The 26,835-nt window shown below is 44.0% G+C and overlaps 1 protein-coding gene across 1 annotated transcript in view; it reads right to left on the bottom strand.

Annotated features, from left to right (window-relative positions):
• The window catches only part of MTHFD1 (methylenetetrahydrofolate dehydrogenase, cyclohydrolase and formyltetrahydrofolate synthetase 1), a 54,269-nt gene that overhangs the window by 6,511 nt on the left and 20,923 nt on the right, over positions 1–26,835 (bottom strand). Inside the window, exons 3-23 of the mRNA XM_081829703.1 lie at positions 26,745–26,804; positions 26,263–26,316; positions 25,236–25,372; positions 24,991–25,091; positions 22,897–23,033; positions 21,929–22,040; positions 17,486–17,613; positions 16,777–16,874; positions 16,400–16,573; positions 15,635–15,771; positions 13,645–13,691; positions 12,490–12,597; positions 12,278–12,352; positions 10,265–10,367; positions 7,685–7,761; positions 6,921–7,061; positions 5,409–5,477; positions 5,031–5,142; positions 4,790–4,929; positions 2,046–2,109; positions 868–878 (exon numbers count right to left, since the gene is read on the bottom strand). Of these exons, the coding sequence (XP_081685829.1) occupies positions 868–878; positions 2,046–2,109; positions 4,790–4,929; positions 5,031–5,142; positions 5,409–5,477; positions 6,921–7,061; positions 7,685–7,761; positions 10,265–10,367; positions 12,278–12,352; positions 12,490–12,597; positions 13,645–13,691; positions 15,635–15,771; positions 16,400–16,573; positions 16,777–16,874; positions 17,486–17,613; positions 21,929–22,040; positions 22,897–23,033; positions 24,991–25,091; positions 25,236–25,372; positions 26,263–26,316; positions 26,745–26,804 (2,085 nt within the window). The remainder of the gene's footprint in view (positions 1–867; positions 879–2,045; positions 2,110–4,789; positions 4,930–5,030; positions 5,143–5,408; positions 5,478–6,920; positions 7,062–7,684; positions 7,762–10,264; positions 10,368–12,277; positions 12,353–12,489; positions 12,598–13,644; positions 13,692–15,634; positions 15,772–16,399; positions 16,574–16,776; positions 16,875–17,485; positions 17,614–21,928; positions 22,041–22,896; positions 23,034–24,990; positions 25,092–25,235; positions 25,373–26,262; positions 26,317–26,744; positions 26,805–26,835) is intronic.

A 26,835-nucleotide genomic window follows, 5' to 3' on the forward strand; every position in this document is an offset into this window, starting at 1 on the left:
AATTATACTGACAACCTTGTGTTCGGTAGATTTTATGTACTCATATGGTACGAGGGTATAAACTGCCTCTACTCAGCGGCGCTCGGACCCTTCCGCCCGAAGACCGCGCCTAGCACAGTGCCTGGTGGGCATGACACAGCTGCCAAAGTGCTGTCGGAAAATATGCAGTGATCAGTGGTGCTTTCAAAGGTTCTAAGGAACTCGACCGTGAGCCTTCAGCGGGGACAAAGAAAACAAGAGAAATGCCATGTTTAAGAACCAAATACTGAGACATTTAAAGGAAAGTAATGAAGGAAACATATCTTCAAATATGTTAAATGTTAATGGCAGCGTTGCTCACAGCCTTGGAAAACTGCAAACACAAACCTCCTTCAATGGGGGATGGGGCCAGTGAATTATGACATATACACTCAATAAATTCGTATCATACAGGCGTTACGAAAAGTGAAATAATCTGTATTAACATGGAACCTATCAAAGATGTACTACAGTGTACCAAAGTTGCAAAACTATGGACAGCTTAATTCCATTTTTGGACAAATACAAAAAAACACGTATATATTCAGGAAATATTTTAAATGTTGACAAATATCTACCAAACTGTTCAGAGGACTCAAATCATGTATTATATATCCTTACATTGTCTAACTTTTTTTTTTACATAAAGGATGTTACTATTATAAGCTTAAAAATACATTAAATCTTTTTAAGATAAAAATATAATAGTCTTATATAAAAATAAATACACTGGATCATGAGCAAACCCCAGCAGTTAACAGCCCTTGGTCTGTGGATTCAATAAAACAGCAGAAAAAGGGGGTAATAAGATAAGGATAGAAAACAACTGAGATTATAAACACGACTTACGCCTTTTTCCCCTTAATGGTTGAAAACTAAAATTAGGATTTAATTGATATTCTAAAGAGCCCTGCTAATTCTTTACCTCTAATCACATGAAACCCAATTAATATGTAAGACTGAGAACAGTTTTTAAAAAGGAGAATTTCTTAAATGAAGACACCAGCTGGGCCAGTCAGGGGCAGTAACTCTAATTAGACACAGGAAAGGCTGTGGGGTGGCAGGAGGGCCAGAACTGTGAATTCCCCTCCTACGTGTGAATCAGACAAATGACCATAAAAGGCAAATCATAACTCAGAAGACAGGCAGACTCAAGGCACCAACAATTCTTTTCTAGCTGCTTCTGAAATACTTCATTTAGGGCTTGAACAGTGGCACTATATTGCCCGACAATTTAAAAGTCTCCCCAAAAAGGCCGAAAAACGGAATGAACAGTGGCGGCAGCTGACCTCACCATCTCATGCGAGGGTCTGTCTCTCACATAACCACGCCAAACAGGCTCTAGCGATGTTTGAGAGGAAATGATCTAAATATGAAACGATTCAAGCTCCCGGTTCTTCTTTGAGCTCCTCCTTGATTGCTATCTACCAAATCAGATCAGGGAAACCTTACCTAGCAAAATAACAGGATCCTGACTGTATACTGGCCCTTTAACATGGATTTAAATCTACAGAAGAAAAGACATTTCAAAAAAAAAAAAAAGTCCCTATTTGCTTCACACTCAATTGGCATTTCGTAATGAAGCAGCCAATGCAGGGACGACAATGGAAAGAAACGTCATTAGTCTAGGGCACGGTTTCTTAACCTCAGCACTCCTGACATTTGGGGCCAAATGAGTCTGTCATGGGGGCCGTCCTGTGAGCTGTGGGGTGTTTAGCAGCATCCCTGGCCTTTACTCGGCACCAGGAGCTCTCTCTACCTGAAGTCGAAACAATCACAAATGTCTCTAGACATTGCCAAATGTCCCCCGACTAGAACCAACCACTGGTCTGGGGGAGTGGCTTCATGGCAGCCTCTGTGGAGCGGCTGTTTCATGAAGCATTTCTTCCCAACTTTATCCACTGCAATTTTTCAGCACACTGCAGGCCTGTTGGCGCCCTTGCTCCCAGCAGCCACACGCCCACTCATGTCCACACGGACTGGGTTGAGAAATGGTGATTCAGGGTGGGGTGCCCTCTAGGACAAGCGATTAGAAATGACTGAAGTTACCTCCTCTATGTAAGCCTTGGGGAGAGGCAGTCCAGCAGTAACCTGGAAGGAAAGGAAGCAAAGTCAGAGGCATTTTCTACTTACAATCCAATTTTAGCTTAAAAGGATGCCTTGCCAAGTGCAAAAGGCCAGAAGCTGCATCCCAGCGGGGGAGGGGTGGTTCATAGCAGGATACGGTTGTTTCCTGCCCAAAGGATTTAGGGTATCTGACCAACCCTACTGCATACAACAAAAATGACTGCTTTGAGCAGAGTGGGAGACGTCTGTGGCCTGAACGAAGGAGGTGAGGACAGGTATGTGAAGGCGGTGGGGAAAGGGATGTGTTCTAGGCAGGGGCATGAACCTCAATGAGCAAAGCACACAGCAGTGGGGGTGGAAGCCAAGGTGCGTGTTGGGAAAAAGGCAGCGGTCAGCCCTGCAAATGCCACCCTGAAATGTCCACCAACGAAGTCTGTGACGAGCCCTGTGACAAACCCTGTGACAATGGGTTCCTGAGCTGCCCCATGGAGCCAGCCCACGCCTTCATGGAGCTGAACAAGGGAGCACGAGCGATGCAAACAAGAGGGACCCAACACAGAATTTTCTCCCTCCATCAGAGTATATTTAAGGTGTCAGAATACACAGCAGTGAGCTCACTGTTCTGGAGGCTCCTGATGGCTTGGCCCTGCTGTACCCACACGGATGAGCATTGAGGTGAAGGTGCCAATTCCAGAGACTCCACTGTGAGCAGTGCAGAGTGCCTTAAAGCCTTCAGCTTCTCAGCTTGGTGTGCTCCCATTCCTCGGGGACGATAGTGCCCCAACTCCAAAAGGGGCCCCGGAAAGGCGGGGCAGGGAGCAGGGACCTGAGCCGCCATGTTCTGGGCCTTACATGCAGCTCTAAGAGGGAGCGAGAGAGCAGGGCTGCCTCCCGGACAGAGCTCTGTGTGGGATGCTCTCCTCTCAGGGCTGCCCAGGTTAAGTGTCTGGCATTATTTTTCAGACCCTGAGATCAGGAGGAAAGAAGGTACAATGGCGCAAGGGGAAAACATGTTGGTTATAATTGGGGAAAAAAGGGGAGTCCATCCTGCACTCCTGGGCTAGACTGGAGAGGTGTGCTGGGGCTGGGTTATGGCAGTGGTTCTCATAGTGCGGTCTGGGGACCTCATCCTTTCATGGGGTCCATGAGGTCAAGACTACTTCCACAATAATTCTAAGGTATCATGGTTCTTTCCACTCTCATTCTCTCATGGAGTGTACAATGGACTTTTGCAAAGAACATGTGACGTGATCACATGCAGAAGGTGAGAGTCCAGTGGTCTTCAACTAGGCTAGATCCTGAAGAGATCTGAACAATGTACAATGCTTACATTTTGTTTGGGAAAATTTAACAACTTTTCATTTAAAAAAAAAAATATATATATGTATATATATATATATATAATTTGGGGGGCATCTGGGTGGCTCAGTCAGTTGAATGTCTGACTTCGGCTTGGGTCACTATTTCAGGGTCCTGGGATCGAGCCCTGTGTCCGGCTCTATGCTCAGTGGGGAGTCTGCTTGTCTCTCTCCCTCTGCTCTTCCCGGGTTCTCTCGCTCTCTCAAATAAATAAAAAATCTTAAAATACATATAGAAATATATGTAATTTTTGTTGCTATGTAACTCAGCTTCAGTTCCTAATACAGTAAATATCATAGCTATAACCCACTGAGACAAAAGTTCTTGCAGGTCCTCAATAATTTTGAGAGTGTAAAGAAGTTCTGAAACTAGGGGCACCTGGGTGGCTCAGTCGTTAAGCATTTGCCTTCAGCTCAGGTCATGTTCCCAGGGTCCTGGGATCGAGCCCTGGGTCGGGCTCCCTGCTCAGCAGGAAGCCTGCTTCTACCTCTCCCACTCCCCCTGCTTGTGTTCCCTCTCTCGCTATGTCTCTCTCTGTCAAATAAATAAATAAAATCTTAAAAAAAAAAGTTCTGAGACTAAAATGCTTGAGAACTGCTATGTTAGGAAAACCCTGATCGCTACACTAAGAAATACTGATTTTAAGTGAAGGAGGTTTTATTTCTCATGTCGCAAGACTGGCTTCTGGAATTTAATAAGGCTAGGAATCTAATACTTCTTCAAATAATTTCTGAAAACTATCACCATGTCTTCATGTGCAGGCGCTGAAGAAAAGGTATTACAATAATAGGATAAAAGTGCAATTTCTAACCAGTAGAAATTCAGGAAAACACAAAGTTCAGGTTGGAGTTGAAGATAAACTAGTCCTGACCTAGCTTCTCTCTGTTATTCGGAGGCAGTCCAGGGCATATCTACCTTTCTCCCTTTCCTCCCTCCCAGGCTGGGCTAGTCTCACCCAGCACGCACCTTTCAAAAAGGGGCTGACCTCTGTCTCAGCTAAATGGTTTGGTTGGCTGGCTGCCCATGTCACTATTTAGAGGGAAAATGGGACTTACTTAAAAAGAACAGTCTGAACATAAAGGAGTTTTCTGTGCGTCTAGCCAAGCACACGTCTTTGGTTTAGATATTATCAGAGGTTCCCTCAGAAAGACCGGCCATGAAGCCAATTTCCACAAGTGATAAGGTGGCCGGCATGAGAGCTGTGGAAACATCTCTTGCTCTCAGCACCCTATTAATCATGAGGATAAGAGCAGCTTAATGAAGAAAGAGGGACAAGTCATCCCAACTTCCTTTTAGCCTTCAGCACACTGCTGAGAACCAGATTCTTTGAACTCCTGATCCTCACCGTGGGGCCGCCTCCGTGCATCTTAAGAGCCCTGACTGTGGCCACAAGCACCACGACGTGAGGGCGGAGACCAGAATACCGGCATTTGATGTTAAAAAACTTTTCCATTCCAATGTCCGCTCCAAATCCTGCTTCAGTCACTGTAAGTGAGGAGAAAAGCAACTGTAAAAAGGCCATCCCAACTCCCTTGATGTTAAAAGAAAAACACCAGTTTATTCACAGATTTTGCAAAAATACTAACCCACAAACCCCTCAGGGCCAACAAGCTTGAGGGCAATCCGGTCTGCAATGATAGAAGAATTCCCATGTGCGATGTTGGCAAATGGTCCAGCATGAACAAATACTGGAGTGCCCTGTGGAAATCAAGATGGCATGGGCAAAGCTACCACAAATGGGATCATGTCTTTGGGAATCCAAAAGACAAAGACTTCCCAGCAGAGAAATACAACGCCACCCCTTTTATATTTCAGCAACATCCCAATCACAACAGTGAGAAAGAATGGGAGGAAAGAGATGAGCAGGTAGAGAACTCTCTGACTCCCCACGAGAAGTGTGCTTTATAACCACTCTGCTCTGACACGGAAGACCGATTCAGGAAGGCAGGAGTCGCTCGGCTCACCTCTAATGTCTGCATGAGATTGGGCTTGATTGCATCCTTCATAAGCACTGTCAATGCACCACTCACCCCCTACAAGACAAAGGCATGACACCTTGTTTCCTAGCAGCAAAAACCCCCAATCTTTTGAACCAAAACTCAACATTCTTAGATCTTCCCTTTTTAGTGATTGTGCACCAATTGGTACTTTCACCTGAACTAACCATCCATTTACTTATTTTTTTCTGGATATACTATGAAGTTGTCTCTTATTTCAAGCAGGAAGAACACACACAATGAAAATGACATTCACGGGCGCCTGGGTGGCTCAGTTGGTTAAGCGACTGCCTTCAGCTCAGGTCATGATCCTGGAGTCCCTGGATAGAGTCCCGCATCAGGCTCCCTGCTCAGCAGGGAGTCTGCGTCTCCCTCTGACCCTCCCCCATCTCATGTGCTCTCTCTCTCAAAATAAATAAATAAAATCTTAAAAAAAAAAAATGACATTCACATGTAATTTGTGGAAAAACATGTAACTCCGGAAACAAGCATCTCAATCAAGCACTGTTGTTGACTGATGAGGGAATCCATTTGAAGCCAGTTTATAGCACAGAAATGCTAGCTTTTAGAGAACTGAATTATTTGTAACTTTGATGTCTGGGCAGAAATGACTGAAAACCAAATTCAGTGTGTGTTTTCCAAAGCTGAAACTGAAAAAGTACCCAGGAGTTCAATACACACTCTTAAATATCAGGTCCCTCTTTTAAGCCATCCAACCATAGTTGAATAAATTGGTAACAAAGTAAGAAAAGGCTATGGATCCCACCTATATTCAATTCTGGTGAGTTTCTAAGTTTCTGGTTTGGGTGTAAAAATTTAAAACTACTTCCTGTCTTACACATATTGACTGTAAAAACAGGAAATTAGTATTTTCTCCCTTTTCTGAATTTAGCTGACAGACTGCTAATCACAGGCCAAACATTTTGGTGTATATCAACATAAACAGGCTTTCAAAAAAATTAATCTGTAAGATGATTTCATTCTAAACCTCATTTTACCACACAGACAGTTCGGAAATAATCCTGAAGTGGAGAACTAGCCTAGGAGGGCCATCAGACAAACCGGCTAATAAGTTGTTCCCAATGTGGTTATTAATGTGGAGATGGTGGTCAATAAGCCTCATGGTAAGAGGGAGGCCTGTTGTGGGGAGAAGCCAGGGTGTGACTCCAACCTCAGCAGCTAAGGACCTCACTGGGACAGTTGACATTCTCTGCAAACTGAGGTCATACACCCACTTTTAGAAATACTCACAGGATGAAGATGTTGCTCAAATCATCTGAAACCTGTGGTCTATTACTGGAGCATACCACCTGTTACTTGCTATGAGGTACTTTTTGGAAACTTCATAATTCTCTTGTAAGTAGCAAAATCACAGAGAATTTATCAGTAACCGCTGGGATACCCTAAGGCGATAGACCCGGAGGCATCACCAAGCCTCTGGGTCCCCGCAGAGCACCCTCTGAACACCCGGGTACCCACCAGATCTTCGGTACTGATGGGCTCTCCTTTCTTGCTGGATGCCACCACCATTCTGCTCAGTCTCTCTCTCATGTCTTCTAGCGAACTGGTGAGAGCCAGCACAGCCATGATTTCACTGGCCACAGAGATATCAAACTGGGCCTGTTGGCCGGGAGAAGACACAACAGGCAACACTGCATTAAACCAGAAGCGTGAGTTGCAAAAGCAATCCTTGTTTGCATCCGAGGCTTACACAAATAGCCTCAAAGGACAGAATGGCACAACGGTACACAAAGAACTTAATGAAAATAATTCTCCAATAGCAAAAATTTGTCATCAATGATTCCAGGACCTTGAGTCGCCAATTTTTAAAAATAAATGTTCTAGCAGGACCAACAGTCTCTGCCGAAGGAAGCTTGTAATCATGTGGTGATGGTTTCCCTAACACACAAGGAAACAACACAGAAGCTCTTACAACCAAGAGACATATTGTGAACGGCCACACACAAAAAAGAGGCAGTTTTGATCCATTTATGTGCAAGGATATTCACCGGGGGCTCACCACCTCCAGGAAAAAATGCTGGGGGAAAAACACACAGGTGGCACATGGGATTTATTGCAAAAGCTGTCAGGAGTGCTCAATGCCACACACCTACTCACTTCCATTTTAAAAGGGAGAAGGCAGAGTGGCACCTGGCAGTATCAATCGTACGGGAGAGGATGGAGGAGGACAGAAGCAGCAAGATCTGCTTCACAGGAATAATTCACTTAGAACAAATAGCTACCGTCCGTGTGTGCCCTTTCTCCGTTGGAGCCTGTCCGATGGTGATCTTCCTCAGGAATCTATCATTGGTATCCAATACTGTAGTAGAAAGAGAAGGTACAGAACAATTTTTAGTAAAAGGACCATAAAGTTAAACCAGCAGTCTTAAAACAAGTCCAACTTAATGACTGTCTATTAACATTTGATTTCAAAGCTGATGGTGAAGCTAGAATATGGGTGCAAGTTAAGAAATGATGCTCACATGCCATAAATGAACAGGAATTATTTTTAAAGAAGGATATGTTTATTTACTTTTATTTTATTTTTTACTTTAAAAAAAGATTTTATTTTTAAGTAATCTCTACCCCTCAACGTGGAGCTCAAACTCATGACACACGACCCATGATCAAAAGTCGCATGCTCTACTGACCTGAGCCAGCCAGGCGCCCCTAAAGAAGGATATTTTTAAGAAATGTGGAGTGGCTTGGTTTTATTCTGTCTACAGAATTCAAACCATCAAGGAGAAATCTGGCATCTATTTTAAAGCCCACTGCACGTGAAAAGAAAAACAGAGCAGGCCAGTTTTTTAAAAGGCTGAGGTTATTGTTCTGTGGGATGACTCACTGACCTTACACCATCCTGAGAGACAAAAGAGCCATAAAGGCAGGGCAAGGCAAATGCTTTCTGAAGCATGCTAGGTAATAGATCTGCTCTTTCCTTCGGCACACTTAGAAGAAATAATTTCCATTTCGATGACAGAATATCTATCCAATTGTATACCCTTGGAAAACACGGCAAATATCAACCAACTAACTAATCTTAATTTCACCTTTCAGGACTAATTACTGTTAACATTTTAGTGCATTCCCAATTTTGTTTTTTGTATGACATGCCAAATAAGCATAAAACACAAAACGAACAACAACAAACCAATTCACACTCTAAATGGGTCAAACGGGAGAGGCATTTTTAAGGCATTTGATCACATGGGAAATTATTTTCCATAAAGACTGCAATAATTTAAACCCCCAAAGCAGTGTCTTGCACAGTGTGAGCATGTGTGTGTATGTGTGCACGCGCACACACACACACACACACACACACACCCCACTTGATAAGTGAAGGATGTAATGTGCTGTTGGACCCTATTCTTTTTTTAAAAAACTAGGTCAAGGGCGCCTGGGTGGCTCAGTTGGTTGGGCGACTGCCTTCGGCTCAGGTCATGATCCTGGAGTCCCGGGATCGAGTCCCGCATCAGGCTCCCTGCTCAGCAGGGAGTCTGCTTCTCCCTCTGACCCTCCTCCCTCTCATGTGCTCTCTCTCATTCTCTCTCTCTCAAATAAATAAATAAAATCTTTAAAACAAAACAAAAAAACAAACAAACAAAAAAAACTAGGTCAAGTTCTTTGTACTTAATTTCTCTATATAAAATAGCCAGTCAATAGGTATGATCCAGGGCGCCTGGGTGGCTCAGTCGTTAAGCGTCTGCCTTCAGCTCAGGGCATGATCTCAGGGTCCTGGCATCGAGCCCCACACATCAGGCTCCCTGCTCTACGGGAAGCCTGCTTCTCCCTCTCCCACTCCCCCTGCTTGTGTGCCCTCTTTTGCTGTCTCTCTGTCAATTAAATAAATAAAATCTTTAAAAAAAAAAAATAGGTATGATCCATTTTTTCCCTTGTCTCCTTCTACTTTCCTAGAAAGCATAAATTAGACATAAAGCAAAGGAAAAGTGAACAAGATACTAAATTTTCAAAATGGATCTTTAGCTTATTCCTCATAAAATATACCATCTGTCTAAAGCTACTGAAGCAAAAGGAAGAGAAATATCAATGTGGTTTTCGATATTAAGGGAGTCATCTTTAAAACGCCATTAGCTAGCAAACGTTACTGAGCCAATGAAAATCATTGAAATGCTCAATAAATTTGCCCTTAGCTGCATTCCGCATGACTGGACAAAAATTCCTTCTCAGCAGTGACGTGGCATAGACAGACGCACTGCTGGTACCAAAGAAAATTCTAAGCCATGCCAATTGTACCCAGAGAAGCATCACACGGCAGTGAAGCCAGGCAACTCACTCGCTAAACCGCCAACTGTTTAAACCTTGAAGGCTACCTACTTTGTTACAGGAGTTTAATAAAATGAAGTAAAAATGAGCAGGCAAGCTAGAGAGCAACAAGAAAAAGCAAGTCACTTTATACCATACAAGAGTTCTGAGAGAAAAGAGCAACATGATTCAAGAAGTGATAAAACATAATTTCTCTACTTCATGACACCGGAACTTTTTGCATAAAATGAAACTTGCAAAATGCTATTTCTGGTGTAGGCATGAGCCTCCTCGAAACCACCCTCACTCCAATCAACACTGAAAAAAGCCAGCAAAATGTCCAACGAACCCGACGAAAGGAGGTTTGATTACAGCTAATAAGGAGAGAGACTGATGGAGGTGACCAAAAAAACACGTAAGTCACTGCCTTGGTCATACCTTAACCGTGAGAACACCAACACATAAGCTTCTGGACCCCGTATTTTAATGACCCACATGGGCAGTGTGGGGTGTGCAGCCCAATGGAAGCAAATCAGGCATCCATACTGCACAGGTACCTCTTTGCCAAGTTATGGTTTCTGGATCAATGTCCAATCTTGCAAATCTGTTTATCTCGTCGTCAGTCAGTGTGGTAGGGTCGGTTTTTTCAATGCCTAGTCTCTGAAGAGGCAGGAAAATTGAATTAAGACAAAACAAATAAAAGCCTGATAATTTTTTAAAAGACTTTTTTATTTATTTGAGGTGGGGGGCGGGAGGGGCAGAAGGCAAGGGAGAGAGAGAAACCCAAGCGGACTCCGCACTGAGCACAGAGCCTGATGCAGGGCTCGATCTCGCAACCCTGAGATCAAGACCGGAGCCGAAACCAAGATTCGGATACTTAACCGAATGAGCCACCCAAGTGTCCCAAGCATGTTAAATATTTAAAAAATATATTCTCTATCTCCAGATGGGGTGCCTTCTAGGAAATATAAACTGTGTTATATTCAGAAGGGAAAACTATAATCCCTTAGGATGAAGCTTTATTTCCTCCTCACACACATACAAAGGTATTACTAACATGTTTACTCCTATGTAACTGAGCACCAGAGGTACTTCCCTAAACCTAGCCCTAAATAAGCATAATGACCCACAAGTGTTGTACCTAATTCACCAAACCCAAACATATTGAAAGGAAAAAGCAAAGTGCAAAGCTTTTTCAATCAGACAACTGAGAAGCCCAATTCAAATGAAATAGGAGGAAAGGCAAAAATAAGTATCAATCATCAAAAATCAATGTAAATCACTTTTCCGTGCTTTTTATATAGACTGCATTTTCACTGCCTTCTGACTGTTCCAAAAGGCACAAAAGAGGTTTGTCTCTTCTTCCTGAAGAACTTGGAAATTTTATTTACTTATAGTGTATATGCAGCTCACATCCTGAAATGGAAAGTGCCTATATAATGTATTCTCCTTTTTTTCTAAAGTGTGGTAGATCTGAGTGGGCTCCAACAAATCCTGTTCTTCCCACAGTTCCTTTTTTATACTGTGAGGACTTTGTTTTAAAACCTCAGATGTGTTTTCAGAGCTGGCCCTCACGGGCTCATCAAACTGGTCTCACCAGCCTAGTACATGATGTTATTTACAGAGTCAGCAAAACTTTCAGTCACTAGGCTGAGAGTCCGCCGTTGACAGCCCACTCTGACTGAGCACACAGCACCAGACTGGGAGAGCACAGAGGATGCTTGGGGACCAGGAAAGGTTCTAGTTCCAACTTGGTGTGGGGTACTGTAGCCTCGGGCAAGTCCCTTGATTTCACACCCTAGAGCTTTTTAAAGGATCAGACAGATTTAGTCCAGCACCTCCCCACATCTGACAGAAAGTTCCATCATCAAAGTTAAGATTAGAAGTTGCCTGCTGAGGCACCTGGGTGGCTCAGGCGGTTAAGCGTCTGCCTTCGGCTCAGGTCAGGATCCTAGGGTTGTGGGATGGAGTCCCCACATCAGGCTCCCTACTCAGCAGGGAGTCTGCTTCTCTCTCAGCCCCTCTCCTGCTCATGCACTTGCTCACACGCTCTACCTCGCAAAAATAAAACCTTTAAAAAATAAATAAATAAGAAGATTCACGTTTTTGTATGAACACAAGTTCACATTTTTCTTGGACCTAGGAGTAGGATTTCTGGGTCACATGGTACAGTGTATGTTTGATGACTATATATTTGTAATGGAAATTCAAATAAAATATAGAAGTAACCGCTCTTGCTTAAGATCCCAGTGCCAGGAAGAGCAGGTATTCAAACTCCAGGATGCTGGCATCCTGACTCCTATCCATGCTATAAAGGACATATCAGTCTTCATCCTAACTGAGGGCAGGTTGTTGGTGCTCTCCTTATTCCAGGACTAACCACTTAAAATTTATTGATGAGTGAGAACCTCTACCACCAATCTTTGCTAGGTGTATCATGACCTTAAGACCATGGTTATGGATGTAACTTGATCCAAAATAGGTTACTCTAAGGAGATTTTCATTTCCTTATCTCTTTACCAATCACCCAATTTCATACAATATCAAAAATGAAGAAGGGAAAATTTTACCTGTAACCTTCGGATTTGGATATCGGAGAACTTTCTCACTCCATTTACTGATGGTACCAAACGACTGAAGAGAGCCTTAAAGAAAAGGGAGGAAAAGGGCTTTTAAATGAGAGGAACTGCCTCGCTACCCGCAACATCAGCACCCGAGGGGCCAACATTAATTTGGGTGCTTTAACCCTTTCAAAAGTGTCCCTGGGGCCTCAGCAGCCTACCTTGTCTGTCTGCGTCAGCTCATGGAACATCCGGGCATCGATGGCCGCGGCGACAAGGTTATTTGCTGCAGTGATGGCATGGATGTCGCCGGTGAGGTGGAGATTAAACTATAACAGAGCAGAGGCCACGTCAGGCTTTCAACTTCCCTGCATCTTTCCAACCATCAGTGTATCGCAACCCAATCAATCCCTACATTAAAGCTAACGGAAGGGCGCCTGGGTGGCTCAGTCGGCTAAGCGACTGCCTTCGGCTCAGGTCGTGATCCTGCAGTCCCGGGATGGAGTCCCGCATCGGGCTCCCTGCTCAGCGGGGAGTCTGCTTCTCCCTCTGACCCTCCCCCCTCTCATGTGCTCTCTCTCTCTTCTCAAATAAATAAATAAAATAAAAATCTTTAAAAAAAAAAAAAAAAGCTAACGGAAAACCAACAGCAGTACAGTTAGCGAACAAACACCCAATACAAATAGCTCTTGAAAACATAAATTGTAGACTCTCCCTCCTCAGGAGAAATTGGAGCTTAAGGGACACGTCCCGTAACCATAAACGCCACACTACCAGCATCAACAGCAACCTTGGACTACTGAGGACATACTCATGTCCTTTCAACTGTGACCGAGGAGAAGTAGAGGAGAGCAAGCCTACGCCTACGTGCCTGCACACTGTTCCCATTTCTGTAGTTACCACCCTGAATTCGCTTTGTGTTGGTTCTTCCCACTCTCATGCTTCATTGGATCTCTCACTTAAAGTTATTATTCCCACTGAAAGCCAGACCTTGGAGTCCTTGTCATGTCAAAAAACTAAGCTGTCTCACAAGTCTGCATATTAAGATGTTTTCCCCTTAAGTGTTACTTCTGATGAGAAACCAATCATCTGTCCACTAAGAGGTCTACAGAAAAAGGTTAATCTATGGAAGAGGGGAAGGGGGTGGGGGGATGCGTCAGCCTGGAGCTGGGTATTAAAGAGGGCACGTATTGAATGGAGCACTGGGTGTTATACACAAACAATGAATCATGGAACACTACAACAAAAACTAATGATGTAATGTATGGTGATTAACATAATAAAATAAAATTTAAAAAAAAGAATATTAATAGAAAAAAAAGGAAAAGCTATATATAATAAAGGGTCCGATTCAAATCAAATTGCAGACACTTTACCTCTTCCATGGGAATGACCTGTGAGTAGCCACCTCCTGCAGCGCCACCTACAGGACAGGTCAAGGGTGAGGACTCACGTTCAGTGTGCTTTCACCACAAAGCAAAGCAAAGCAAAGCAAAGCAAATTGGTTTCTGTCACTGCTATGCTTATTATCTATTTACTTCTTTCAACCATTTGGACAGTTTTGATCCAGTGTTTTTTAGTTTTCTTTTACCAGGCTAAAACACTTGACCCTGTTCACGCAGAATAGTCTCAGTTGAAATCTGGGTCTAAATGACAAAACCGTGAACACATACATATCTACTCATTATCTTTAGAAACAGGTTCCCCATGATTCCTAACATTTGTTAAAAGACCCAGCCTACAGTTACATAAAGACAACCCTGTTCAATTTCCTACTCTCATAAACGCTACTCTGGCATTTTAAAAAAGGAATGTTTAAAATATACACGCCAAACACAAACACAGAGACTGCAATTCTTCCTAAATAGGAGACATATGTTAGAAAGCAGCTTCACTGCTAGCTTTTGCTGAACTATTTGGATTATTAACAGAAGACCAGACAAAAATGTTCTGGTTATGAGGTTATCAGTGAGATAAATGTCAGTTTGAGGTTTAGATTTTGTGGGTTTTTTTGTGAGGCAGAGACCACGCAATAAAAATGGGGCAGTTCATAAGAGGAAAAGCAGAACGCTGGGTTCAATAAGCAGAACGAGGGAAAGGTTCATTCTGAAGTGAAAGAGGGTTGTTAAGACAAGCTCAAAAGCAGAGCTAAGTCAGTACATGTATAAAATATATTAATACAGGCAGAAGAAGGGCAAAGGTGTACCCTGTGCAGTAATCACTGGAACAAACAGAACATGTGATACTCTCACCAAGCAAATGAGAAAGCTAACTGTAAGAACTTATAACTAATAAAAATAATTTTAATTAGGGCGCCTGGGTGGCTCAGTCGGTTAAGCGACTGCCTTTGGCTCAGGTCATGATCCTGGAGTCCCGGGATCGCGTCCCGCATCGGGCTCCCTGCTCAGCGGGGGGTCTGCTTCTCCCTCTGACCCTCCCCCCTCTCATGCTCTATCTCATTCTCTCTCTCAAATAAATAAATAAAATCTTTAAAAAAAAAAAAATTCAGTTCCTGGGTGGCTCAGTCGGTTAAGCGACTGCCTTCGGCTCAGGTCATGATCCTGGAGTCCCGGGATCGAGTCCCGCATCGGGCTCCCTGCTTGGCGGGGAGTCTGCTTCTCCCTCTGACCCTCCCCCCCTCATGCTCTCTCTCTCTCTCTCTCATTCTCTCTCTCTCAAATAAATAAATAAAATCTTTAAAAAAATAATAATAATTTTAATTAAAAGAGCATAGTGGCAGTACCTCAGTTATCAAAAACTAAAAGTGAAGAATGATTAGTGATGTCAAGTCTTCATGCAATCAGCAGAAACACTGTGCTGGTGGTCCTGGGAAAGCTCTTGAAATCGACATGGCTCTTAATAAGTGCCTTTGACTAAGTTACAAGTCCCAGTTGCTGCTACTGGGAAAACGGTGATACCAGTAACTATCTCATATTATGAAGTGCATGAACTGCTTAGCACAAAACACAGCACAAAGCATATACTCAATAAGGGTAGGCTTTTCTTATTCCCCAAAGGGTAAAACATCTGTAGTGTTTGTCTTTGTCTCTAGAAAGTCAGCATGATGAGCAGTAGCTATGATTACCTCTATTGTTACTGTGACAGTTGACTATTAGTCACATAAAAGCATCCCTAGCTATACAGTACCCGCCCCCCCTCCCCCTGGGAACCCCTGTGCAGTGTCAAATACTGACGGCAAGAGCTGGGATGATCTGATGAAAGCACATGATGGGGGGTTGCCAAGAGGCTATTCCTGGTGTCTAAATGAGGTGAAGGCCCCACAGGCACTCATGGGTCAAGTGGACTCGGGAGGACTGAAGGAGAAGCAGTGCCCTCTGGCCACCCAAATTCTAGTCCTGTTAATACCTTTTATTCCAAAGGTGGGGCCCTGAGAAGGCTGTCGCACACACGCAAAGACGTTCTGAGAAAGATGGGCACCAAGGGCCTGCACCAGCCCAATGGTGGTCGTGCTCTTCCCTTCTCCCAGGGGCGTTGGAGTGATCCTTCAAGATGAAAGCCAAAGAGGGACATTAGATTCATATGAGTTAAATTTATGCAAATCACTAAGTCAGACCTAACATCCTAGAGAATGACTCTTAATCTGAATGGTAACAAAGACGAAAGACTTGAAAAGAATCTTTCCCAAGAGCCTTAGTTGAAGTTTCCGAAAAATGGTCCATTTTTTAAAAAGATTGCTGTACTTGAGCTCTTCTCACTGTGAGCAGAAAATACACTTTACCTTGAAGAGAAGCACTGCTATAATTTTACTATCTCAATTTAATCTCAAAAACTAGCTTTTGTATGTACCTCAGCCAAGCAATAAAAATGAATGCTCAATATATCTACTGAATTAATGAATTTGGGGTTAAAAAAAAAAAGATCAGCTTTTAAAACGCAACTCTTTCACCTACTAGATGGATAACCTTGACAAATGTTCTCCTCTCCGAAGGGTTGTAATCTACTCTGAATTACCTCACAGGCATGCTCTAAGAATCAAATGAGACTAAACACATGTGAGAAAGCTAAAACCAAATGAAAGGAACCTTCACATATATATGGTGAGAGCAAATGCAACCTTTGGTAATGGCAATCAGGATGAAGGTTCGATTAGCAAAGGAAGAACCAGCCTACCCGGTCACCACCACGTATTTCCCGTTAGGTTGGTGCTTCAGGCGTTCCAGTGCGGACAGCAGAACCTTGGCTTTTGTCTCACCATACAATTCTACCTCCTCAGACAGCAGACCAATCTCCCGAGCCAGGCTGCCAATGGGCTTTGGCTTGCAAGATCGTGATATATCAATGTCACTTAAAAGAAATACAGAAAAAAAAATACAGAAAACATGTATCAATCTTTAACTCACTGAATTTAATTAACCCCATCCTAGGAATGACCCTCCCTGACCCCCGATGGTGCTTCTGGAGAGGGGCATGCACATAGTTGCCATGGTATCCATCAGCTAAACACAGATAATCCACAAAGTTTTAAACCAGCAAAATTTTATTTTTACCTTGGAACAGGAACCTGGAGGTTAAGGTTGTTATACTGAATCATCCACTTTCCTGGCTTAAATTTCTCCAAGAAACGCTTCGCACTCTCTACTGTGCTCTAAACGAAATGTCACAAATGGAACTTCTATTAGAAGAAGTGATTATTTTAACCTCCACTTCAATTCCAAGTCCCAGGTCACTCCACTTTATCCACAAAATGAACAGCTTTATGATCCACCTATAAACATGCTTCAATCCTAAGCAAGAATCTACAAGCAGCTACAGAGCCCTGGGCTGCCTGCCTCACTCCCCTGCAGCTGATGTTTGTATTAAAAAGGGCAAGCAAGACAAAGCACACCTAGCAAAGTTGTGTGTTTGCACTTTGCTTTTTCTGAGCTTCTTCTACTCCAAAGTAAATTCGAATTGTTCCATCCTTACCTTCCCCTATTAGTATGACTGATTCTCTATCTCTGTTCTAACTGTCCCTTCTTTTTCTCCAACAGATTCACATCCTTACTTCTGAGTAAGTTTCTACTTGGGGAAAAAAGCAGTAACTTGAATCCCGTCAGCTTTTTACAATTATTACAGAAACTTTTTTATGGAGGTCTAATTGACCTATAACGTTAGTTTCAGGTATACAACACAATGATTCAGTATCTGTATATATTGCGAAGTGATCGCCATGCTAAATCCAGTTAACCTCCAGTACAGAAACTTACTCACACGCACCTGCATTAGCATTGCCACCGTCATGGGCCCCACACCACCAGGAACAGGAGTGATGAAGCCTGCCCTCTCTTTGGCCTCATCATAGGCCACATCACCCACCACTTTTTTCCCATTTGGTTTTGTGTCATCTGGTCAAGGGGGGGAAAAAATCAAAAAAAGGTCTCAGAATCGTAATTCTGGTGTTCATTTCCAAGTTAAGTGATCAATTATCATAGCTTGTGCCAAAAACTAAGTAGAGTTCAGAGTCCCATCAGGGCTCAAGCACCTATTTTACTTCAAAGCGATAAGATGACAGGTGTTTGTTATTGTCGAGGTAGGAACTTATTTTACCTGCAAAAATTCACAAGATGCTTAAGGGGTTTTCAGAACCAGGAGAATCCTTTTGCACTAAGTGGCAAATAAAATACCAAGTGTTTTTTATTCTTAAAACCAACTACCCAGTACATAATGAGTGCCTTTTAAAATGTTAATTTGCCAAAGCCTACAAAGGAATTTTTTGGGAGCACAAAGCTCCGACTATGTCACAGCTGCCAGATACCGTTTCTACAGCAACTGTCAGCATTTTGTAAGCTCCATGTGTGAGCTGGAGGAACAATCCAACATCCAATTCCAGAGACAAGCAGCTACTTAAATGTATGCAAAAGGCAAAGAATATAATTACACTTCCCTTAAAAGGATACAAGAACAACTACAAATCTTACCAGCAAAGAATAGCTATTCAAGAGAACAAAACCCAGTGATGCATCACTGCTCACTCACACAAAGTACATCCTACACTTGGCTTCAGTGCACTTGCGGGAGGGGCTGGGGGACAGGCCCAGCCCTGCAGCTCTAAGGCTCCCAAGGCAGGATCTGGGAGGATCTTAGCCATTTCACCACTTCTCTTTGAGCGGATCACCACAACCAGAGAGCCAACTTTAGGGTGTAGCCAAAGAGTCAGACTTGAGAGACCGAAGTTCTAGGATCAGCTCTTCTACTAACTGCCAGTCCTCAGCCCCTGTGGGCTCCTTACTGATCGGAAGTCCAAAGATGACAAGAAGGACTGACACTATTTCACAAGCTTGCGGAGAATCAAGCGAGAGATCGTGCACATTCATGAAATTGAAAAAGCATTCTCTAAACATAAAGGTTTCTCTTCCCATCCTAGATACAGAAGATGTTTTCTATATGTACTATAAGGAGCTCCTTAGGGGTAGTGTCAGGTTTCTAAATGATAAAGTAGCAAGCTATAGCCGGACATTTCCTCTCAGAACCCTGGAGTCATTTCAAAACGCCAAGGAGCTATGGTTAAGGGTCTGTCCTTTGTGCAGGTCTCAAGAGTCTAACACAGACATTAGCTTAAAATACGCTGCACCTCTCTTTATTCATGGTAGTGATTTTAGTTTCTCCACATACAGGAGACATATCAGTTACCGCACAACTAACTGCCGCACGAGAAGAGCTCAGTTCTGCTCCTTCAGCAAACACTATCGTGGTTGACTTGAGTGCCCTCTGGTACATATCCAGTGTTTCATGGAAAGTATGATGTGGTCAACAGAAAAAGTGACCACTTCTCAATCTAAGTGTGTGGCTTCAGTAACCAATAAACATTTTAGTTATCTACCCCAGCCCTAGAATTCCTCTTTCATTGGGAATTACAGGTATAAAGTCCAATCACTGAGTTACAGACCAGTGGGTGCCCTGGAAGAACCAAAAACTGTTCTTTGCAAGTGTTCACTTTCAAGGCATCATGTTCCATAACTGGACCACATCCTGAATGATATTTTGATTATTTAAATCATTTGCATGGTCCCTTCAGGGATAACATCCTAAGTCATTTGCCAAATTTAGAATGAATTAAGGTATGTACTCTTTTTGGGGGGGGGCGGGAAAGGAATACTTTTAAGATTCAAGTGCAGAGCAGGAGTACTAGCCTGAGAAACACGTGAAAGTATTCTTCCTGCTTGGCTTACTAAAGATTATTGGAGGGGCACCTGGGTGGCTCAGTCGATTAAGTGTCTGCCTTCGGCTCAGGTCATGATCCCAGGGTCCTGGGATCAAGCCGCTCCACATCAGGCTCCCTGCTTAGCGGGGAGTCTGCTTCTCCCTCTCCTGTCTACTGTTCTGCCTACTTGTGCTCGCTCTCTATCAAATAAATAAATAAAATCTTTAAAAATAAATAAAGATAGGGCGCCTGGGCGGCTCAGTCGTTAAGCGTCTGCCTTCGGCTCAGGTCATGATCCCAGGGTCCTGGGATCGAGTCCCACATCGGGCTCCCTGCTCGGCGGGAGGCCTGCTTCTCCCTCTCCCACTCCCCCTGCTTGTGTTCCTGCTCTAGCAATCTCTCTCTCTCTGTGTCAAATAAATAAATAAAATCTTTAAAAAATAATAATAATAAAATAAATAAATAAAGATAATTGGAAGAGACAATAAAATCCAGCCTTATCGAAAGTTATTTACCTATATACCTCAGATCAATAAAAATACAGCTGACCAGATATTGATTTGGTCTTTTCATATTTCACCATCTAGGTGAAGAATAAATGTGAACAGGATGGTGAGTTTCATGTTTAAGTGAACGTTTTATACCTATTTGTAAGATTCAAGATTCCCACCCAGGCTTTTTTCTTCCATCTCTCAAATCTAGTCCAAAAAAAAAAAAAAAAGCCAAAAGCAGAAATATGATACAGGAAATGTAAGGTTTTAAACAGAATGAGCCTGAATGTTATATCACAAGTACTCAAAGTGAGGAATTGTAGGAGAGCAATTTCTTTATCACCCATTAGATAATTACACTACAAGAAAATGAGTGATCAATTATGAGCTACTGTCTTAAAAGCATGGTAGAGAGAGTGGGAGGGAGGTTAAAACTGGTGAAGGCTTGACAGTGACTAATGTCCCTGGCAGCTTAGTGTCTATGCTCTGAATCTGAGACGGGAAGGGAGAAAAAACAATCTTCTCGCTCTAAGTCCTTTGACAATTCAACAGGTGCTGAGTGCCAGCAGTTAGAAGGCAGGAAGCCAGACAGGCTAGTGCAGAGACCACGCCCCACGGGAAGGACAGCGCAGGACGCCACACACAATGAAAGTGACACCCAGTTCTCCAGGAGGGCGAGGCGGGAGAGAAGGAGATTCTCCCTTACTGAAGGGAAATCAGACCAAGTTTAGAAAGAAGAATGGGCATTCTGGGCAGAGAGAAGGTGGGAAGGAAGATCAAAGTCGAGCTTTATCTGACCATGTAGCCCAAGGCCTGCAGTGGTGTCCAATGCACAGAAACAGTGATCTAATTAAAGACTGTTCTTTTCTCAAATCTGCGAGGTACGTATACAAGTATTCACTGTATCACCCCGTGAACTTTTATGTTTGAGAACTTCACGATGAAGGAACATCCTATTGCACTGAGGACTCAGGTGTAAACGCTGCAGAGGACAAACAAGGCATGTGAAGAGAAGGGCACGGGGTCCACTTTACAACCGTTCAAGACAGGGATTCACCAAGTGGTGTGAGAACAAAGGCCCAGAGGCGGCTGAAACTCGTGTGGGGCTAAGCCGTTTGACAAGTAACGTGGGAGGACGACGCTCCACATCAAGACCCACGAACACAGCAAGAACATGCAGATGGCTGTGAGTGGGAGTCAGCAGGCGGTGGGAGACCAGTAAGCAGCTCACAGCCATGCATCCACCTGAGAGGGTAGTGCTCCCAGGGAACACCGGCAACAGAAGAAAGGAAAAACTTTATGATATTTAAAAACCGATCCGGGGCTCCTGGGTGGCTCAGTCGTTAAGCATCTGCCTTCGGCTCAGGTCATGATCCCAGGGTGCTGGGATCGAGCCCCGCTTCGGGCTCCCTGCTCAACCAGGAGCCTGCTTCTGCCTCTCCCGCTCCCCCTGCTTTTGTTCCCTTTCTAGCTGTCTCTCTCTGTGTCAAATAAATAAATAATTAAAAACAAAAACAAAAAACCGATCCGATATAGGGACTGACTGGGAGGGAAGGATAATGGGCTGGCTTGCTCCCTGCTGCCTAGGAGAGGCTGGGTCCAACGTCTTCGTTGTAAAGCCCACCTAGAAGACTCCTGGCGAGGTGAGGCCCTCTCCTGGAATTACACAGCAGTCCGTAAAGATGACACTATATTTTAAATCCAGCCATTCTTTGTTAAAAACAAAGGCTGATCTGTACATGAAGGGAGAGTGAGAGATCTGCCTCTCCCACCCCCTCCTTGGACAAAGTCATTCCGGGAAAGGCCCAGTACAGTGGCTAAAATCCTGGGCTCTGCTGTCCTGCTGGTCACGATGCCGTCTACTAACTGTCTACACCACGGGCAAGACACCTGCTCTGAGCCTTAGCTCTTCCCGCCAGAAAGGGGACAAGGGGTTCTCACGTAGGCTTCCTTTAATGACCCAGACACTGTTCTCTGCCCCCCCCACCCAACCTCCAGAAACGACCTTCGTTCTCCAGCAGCGCTCACCTGGGATATAATTGATCCCGCAGTCGATGACTATTGCCCCGGGTTTGATCCACTCCCCTTTCACCATTTCCGGCTGACCAGTCGCAACCACCAGAATGTCACCTTTATTTATCTAGGGAAAGAGGGTTTTGACTTCAGAAATGACACGGTAGAACATTAAAAAAAGAAAGAAACCTAGAAGTGGAAGAGAGTAAGCTTTGTACGAAACCGCTCCTTGCCATCAGCTATTCTGAGCGGGGCCGCACACGGTCCCTGACGGCCCTGCCTGTGCTGTGCTTGTTCCTGCACAGGCCAAAACGCTCCGGGTATGAGCCATCTTCCTGAACGGGAAATGTGATGAAAGAACACGGGGCGGGGATGGGCACGCGCTTGGAGCCATAGGCCCGGCTCTGAATTATCACGCTGGGAGACTGCCCCCTCTCCTATGGACTATGGGGACTAGCAATTCCCGCAGAACACTGCTTGGGGAGCATTAAAAGAGAAGGTGCGCCATCAACATGGATAGGTACGTGTGAGAATCCTCGGGCCCAGGAATCTGAGGCAGGGTCAAGAACAAGATGTGACAGATGTCATGGGACCGCTGTCCACATGCCCCCTCTGAAGCACCTGACCTCTGAGGCCACCACTGTGTTACACATCCGCGATCTGGCTGCGGGGCTCCATCCCAGTTTCTGTATCGCTAGTCCCTATCTCCCACAAGGCAGGCCGCTAGGGAGAGAATACGATCAGAACAAGAGCTACAGGACTTGGGCAAGTTTTGTAAGCGAAATTTGTTTCTTTATCATGTAAGATGAGACAAGAAACAAGAGATGGCAAGAGGGGTTCAATGTGAAATATCGAATGAGGTAAAGTACATGGCAGTGTCTGGCACTTAAATGTTAGCTGTTCCCACTATGTGGGAAGACCTACCACACACGTGTGCACACGCACACACACCCCCCACTCCCCCTGCACTCTGGACCCCTTACCTCCTCGCCTAGATTGGCAGTCTTGGAGTGGCAGGTGGTCACTGTGGCATGGTTCCACAGAAGCAAGTCATGCATGGGGGCACCGACTATCTTACTGCGCCCGACCACGACCGCGTGCCTTCCAGCAATCTGCACCCCTGAAAGAAGAGCCAGGGTGAGTGAGAGTATTGGGAGAAGCCGCCCTCTTCACATGCCACCGAAATGGGAAAATTCAGAACAAGTGCACAAAAACGGGTGCTTAGCATCAACCAGAAATCTTCCTAAAAACATTCCTTCCTTGGCAATAATACTCTCAACTCTAGGATTTCAGTTACAAGTTGGGACTTGTACTGTGTCCTTCTTGCTGTGGGCTTTTGGGAGCAGCCTAAGCCAAGATCCATTCATTGAGTCATAGGAGAGTGGGAAGAAAACCTACACTCAAAGAAAAAAGAAACCCTGACATACGGCTAAACGGCCATATGGACGAAGACAGTAGATTTACTTACGTGGGAAAAGTAGTTATAACAAATAGTGTGCCTGTGCTGGGCTGGAGGAAAGCAAAGGACATTAGAGGAGTCTCAGTAAGTCTTTCTAGCTCTGTTAAGTTCATTTATGCAGTTCCTCATCTGCATTTCTCTTTTGGCACAGGGCCTGAGCTATAGGGTTATTTGCAGGGCAGTGATAAAGGGGAACTTTAAATGTAGCTGTAAGATTTCTTTTTGTCTACTCAGCATCCCTTCTTCTGGTACTATCACAATGTCCATTCTAGGACTGACATACTCTACTCAACAGAGATGGTTTGGGTGCTCACCCACATTTCCGCCCCGACCGATGAGATCTGCTCTGGGCCACCAAGGAGAGCTGAAGAAGGAGCCACCACACAGAAGCAAGCAGGGATAAGATCCTGAAGACTCCGCCTGAGCCCCTATACCCAGTCCTGCTGAAGTGAGCTCTTGCTTAAGGCGGGTTGTGTTTATTTCAAATTTTTTTTAAGGTTTATTTATTCATGTGAGAGAGAGACCACGAGCAGGGGTTGGGGCAGAGGGAGAGGGAGAAAATCCCAAGGAGACCCCACACTGAGCATGGAGCCTGACATGGGGCTTGATCCCATGACCCTGAGATTATGAGCCTAGCAGAAACCAAGAGTTGGATGCTCAGCCGACTGAGCCACCCAGGCGCCCCAAGGCAGACCGTGTTCAAATTGTGCTTCTTGTATAACATCTTATTCAAAAAAGCTAAGCTTTTATATAATGTTAGTATGATGAACATCTAGAAGTCAAGCCCTCCAAGTGTGAAGTATTTAAAAGGTACCTTACTCTATACTTTTTAGGATTCAGCAAAGGACCTGAAGCTATGTTAGGGCAAATAGCTTCACTATTAATAAGTGGGAAGCCTAGAGCTGCTGTGGCTCAGGGGATTTGTTCCTATCAAGTTGTAATTTGCTAAATATGCTAGAGTATAAATTTAGTTATAGGACTAAATGGTAATAACTGTCCCGGGGCTTATAACTAGACCTTTTCTTCCAACCACAGAAAACTTTCATTTACACTGGCCAACACTTTCCACTTAAAACTTCTGATCCACTTCCTTTAAATAGGACACATTTCCTTGTAAAAAATAACCTCTGCAAAAAATGTTCATGATGAAATTAAAATACCAAGATGTTGACTAGGTAATGGGGTAGCATGGCCAACTGTTCAAGAGATCTGTTTCCAGCCATCTGTCGAGTCCTCAAACTATTATGGAGTCTCAGGGCCCATTTTGGGGGTTGGGACTTTTTCCTTTATCTGAATCCTTATTATTTGATAAGTTACTTTTTCATAAAAAATAAATTTCTTTGAACTCAAGTAACCCTGAGTTCAAATCTTGCCTCTGCTACTTCTTGGACAAGTTCTGCATCTCTCTGAGACTGTTTTCTCAAGCTGTTGAGCAATAATAGTACCTAGTTCATAGAGCTGTTGAGAAAATTGAGAATTTAGGTAAAGCTCCCAGTTGACAGGTCCTTGTGCCAATCAAGTCCCTTTATTTAGGGCCCACAGGGTACCTCCTCTTTGCCTCCACGTGTCTAAACCAGGCCCAAGAAATGGTGCTTTGTTTTCATCCCCTTGTTTTCACCTGTCTCTTTGATGAGTTTCAAGCATCCTTTAGGCGTACAAGGGATGAAACAGTCATTTAGGTCACCTCTAGCAAGTTTTCCGGCATTGATGCTAGTTAACCTAAAACAATGAGAGCAATGAAGGGGGAAATGGAAGTAATTAGATGTCTTTACTGTAATCTTTAGAAGCACATATGGTTTGTTCCCAAAACAGAAATACAGTCAGAATCATGCAACGTGACATAGAGAGCCCAGGCACACTCACCCATCCACATCCTTTCCGGGTATGATCGCATTGACCACTGCGTCAGTGTTAATGGGGTTCTCTGAATCTAAAGGCAGTTGTACTATGAAACCATGTACGGTGAGGTCTTCATTCAATGATGTAATGTACTTTAACACCTAAAAGTAACACCGCACACAAATGTAGAATACACAGAAACCAAAAAGACAGGGAAAACACTTTTCAGTCGCTCTATCTTCCCCCGGGAGTTTAACTGTAGTCCTCTTAGAATGTACCTCCCCTTGAACCCGAGAGCAACTCTAACACCAAATGTCATCTTCAGTGTCTGGTAAGAAATTCATCAAAGAGCTAATAAGAACTTCAACAGTAATACCCATGTTACTCACGCGAGTCAAGATTTCTGTGATGACAGGAATGTTCTATCATGCGCACTTTGCCATACAGTAGTGGTGAATGAATACTTGAAACGTGGCGAGCACAACCAAGGAACCGAATTCTACATTGCATTTCCTTTTAATTGAATGGCCGCAGGGGGCTAGTAGCTACCCCACTGGACGGCGCAGATGTAGGACATCTGCATGACCTCAGAAAGTTCTTTTCCTCGCCTGTTCCTTCCCGGTTACTCCCTCCACCCTCAGGAAACCACAGTTCTGACTTTAATCACTGATGATTTGTTTGGCCTATTCTTGAACATCATAGAAATGGAATACATATTTGGGTTTTTTTTTTTTTTTTCCCCGACTCCATATTTGTTTTTTTAAAAGGCAAATAGCTACAGGCCCAGGATCAGTTTTTAATGAACACTGCAGGGGATTTGAAGCACATGATGCTGAGATCACGCACTGAGTACGAAGCGGCCATACCCTAGGACGGCACCATTTACTCTGTGGGTGTTTGCAAAGATTTTCCAGAGGCAGTCTGTGAAGAAAGAATTTCCTCAAGGTCCTTCCCATGGTGAATGTACCAATCCCTAAAATTCCACTAACCCAAAAGCCAGACAGGAACGCACTTTAGCTGTCCTCTTAACAATCAATCTATCACAGCTCACCTCAGATTCTGTGGCAGTTCTTGGTAACTTAATGTGCGTGGCTTTGATCCCAATCTGCAAAAATGAACATTTAAAACAGGTCAATGGCAAGAGTACATGAGACATGGGCCCATTTCTTTTAACCAAGATTACTAAATCAAATCAGGTGGCCTTAGTCACCATTTCAGCCTCATATGTTCTGAAGAATGAGTCTCTCACTTTGACCCATTCATCCTTGTTCACTGTCACCACTGCACTCTAGCAATTTCATGTCCACTCTCCCTGCTCTTTGGGAAGTCTGTGGATCACTGATTAGAAAACATTCAAGTGCAAACCAGAGACTGCAGCTTAAGTCCTGCATTTCTGACTTGCAAAATTGAGAAACTCAAGTCTGTGGTGGCCAATGACAGTTTTTACAGGGAGGGGTGTAAAGGACAAGGGGTCACCGACAAGAGCTGGGTGGGGGGGGAATGGGGGTGATGGCGCAGCTGTTCCGGTTTTACCTCTTCAGCAGCCTTCAGCTTCACATTTATATAAAGATTAGAATCATCTCTGTCGCCAACCTAGAATAATAAATACATGTAAATCAGATGA

The sequence above is a fragment of the Leptonychotes weddellii genome, chromosome 9 (assembly GCF_054177405.1).
Source record: "Leptonychotes weddellii isolate Sample4059 chromosome 9, ASM5417740v2, whole genome shotgun sequence".
Lineage (NCBI taxonomy): Eukaryota > Metazoa > Chordata > Mammalia > Carnivora > Phocidae > Leptonychotes > Leptonychotes weddellii.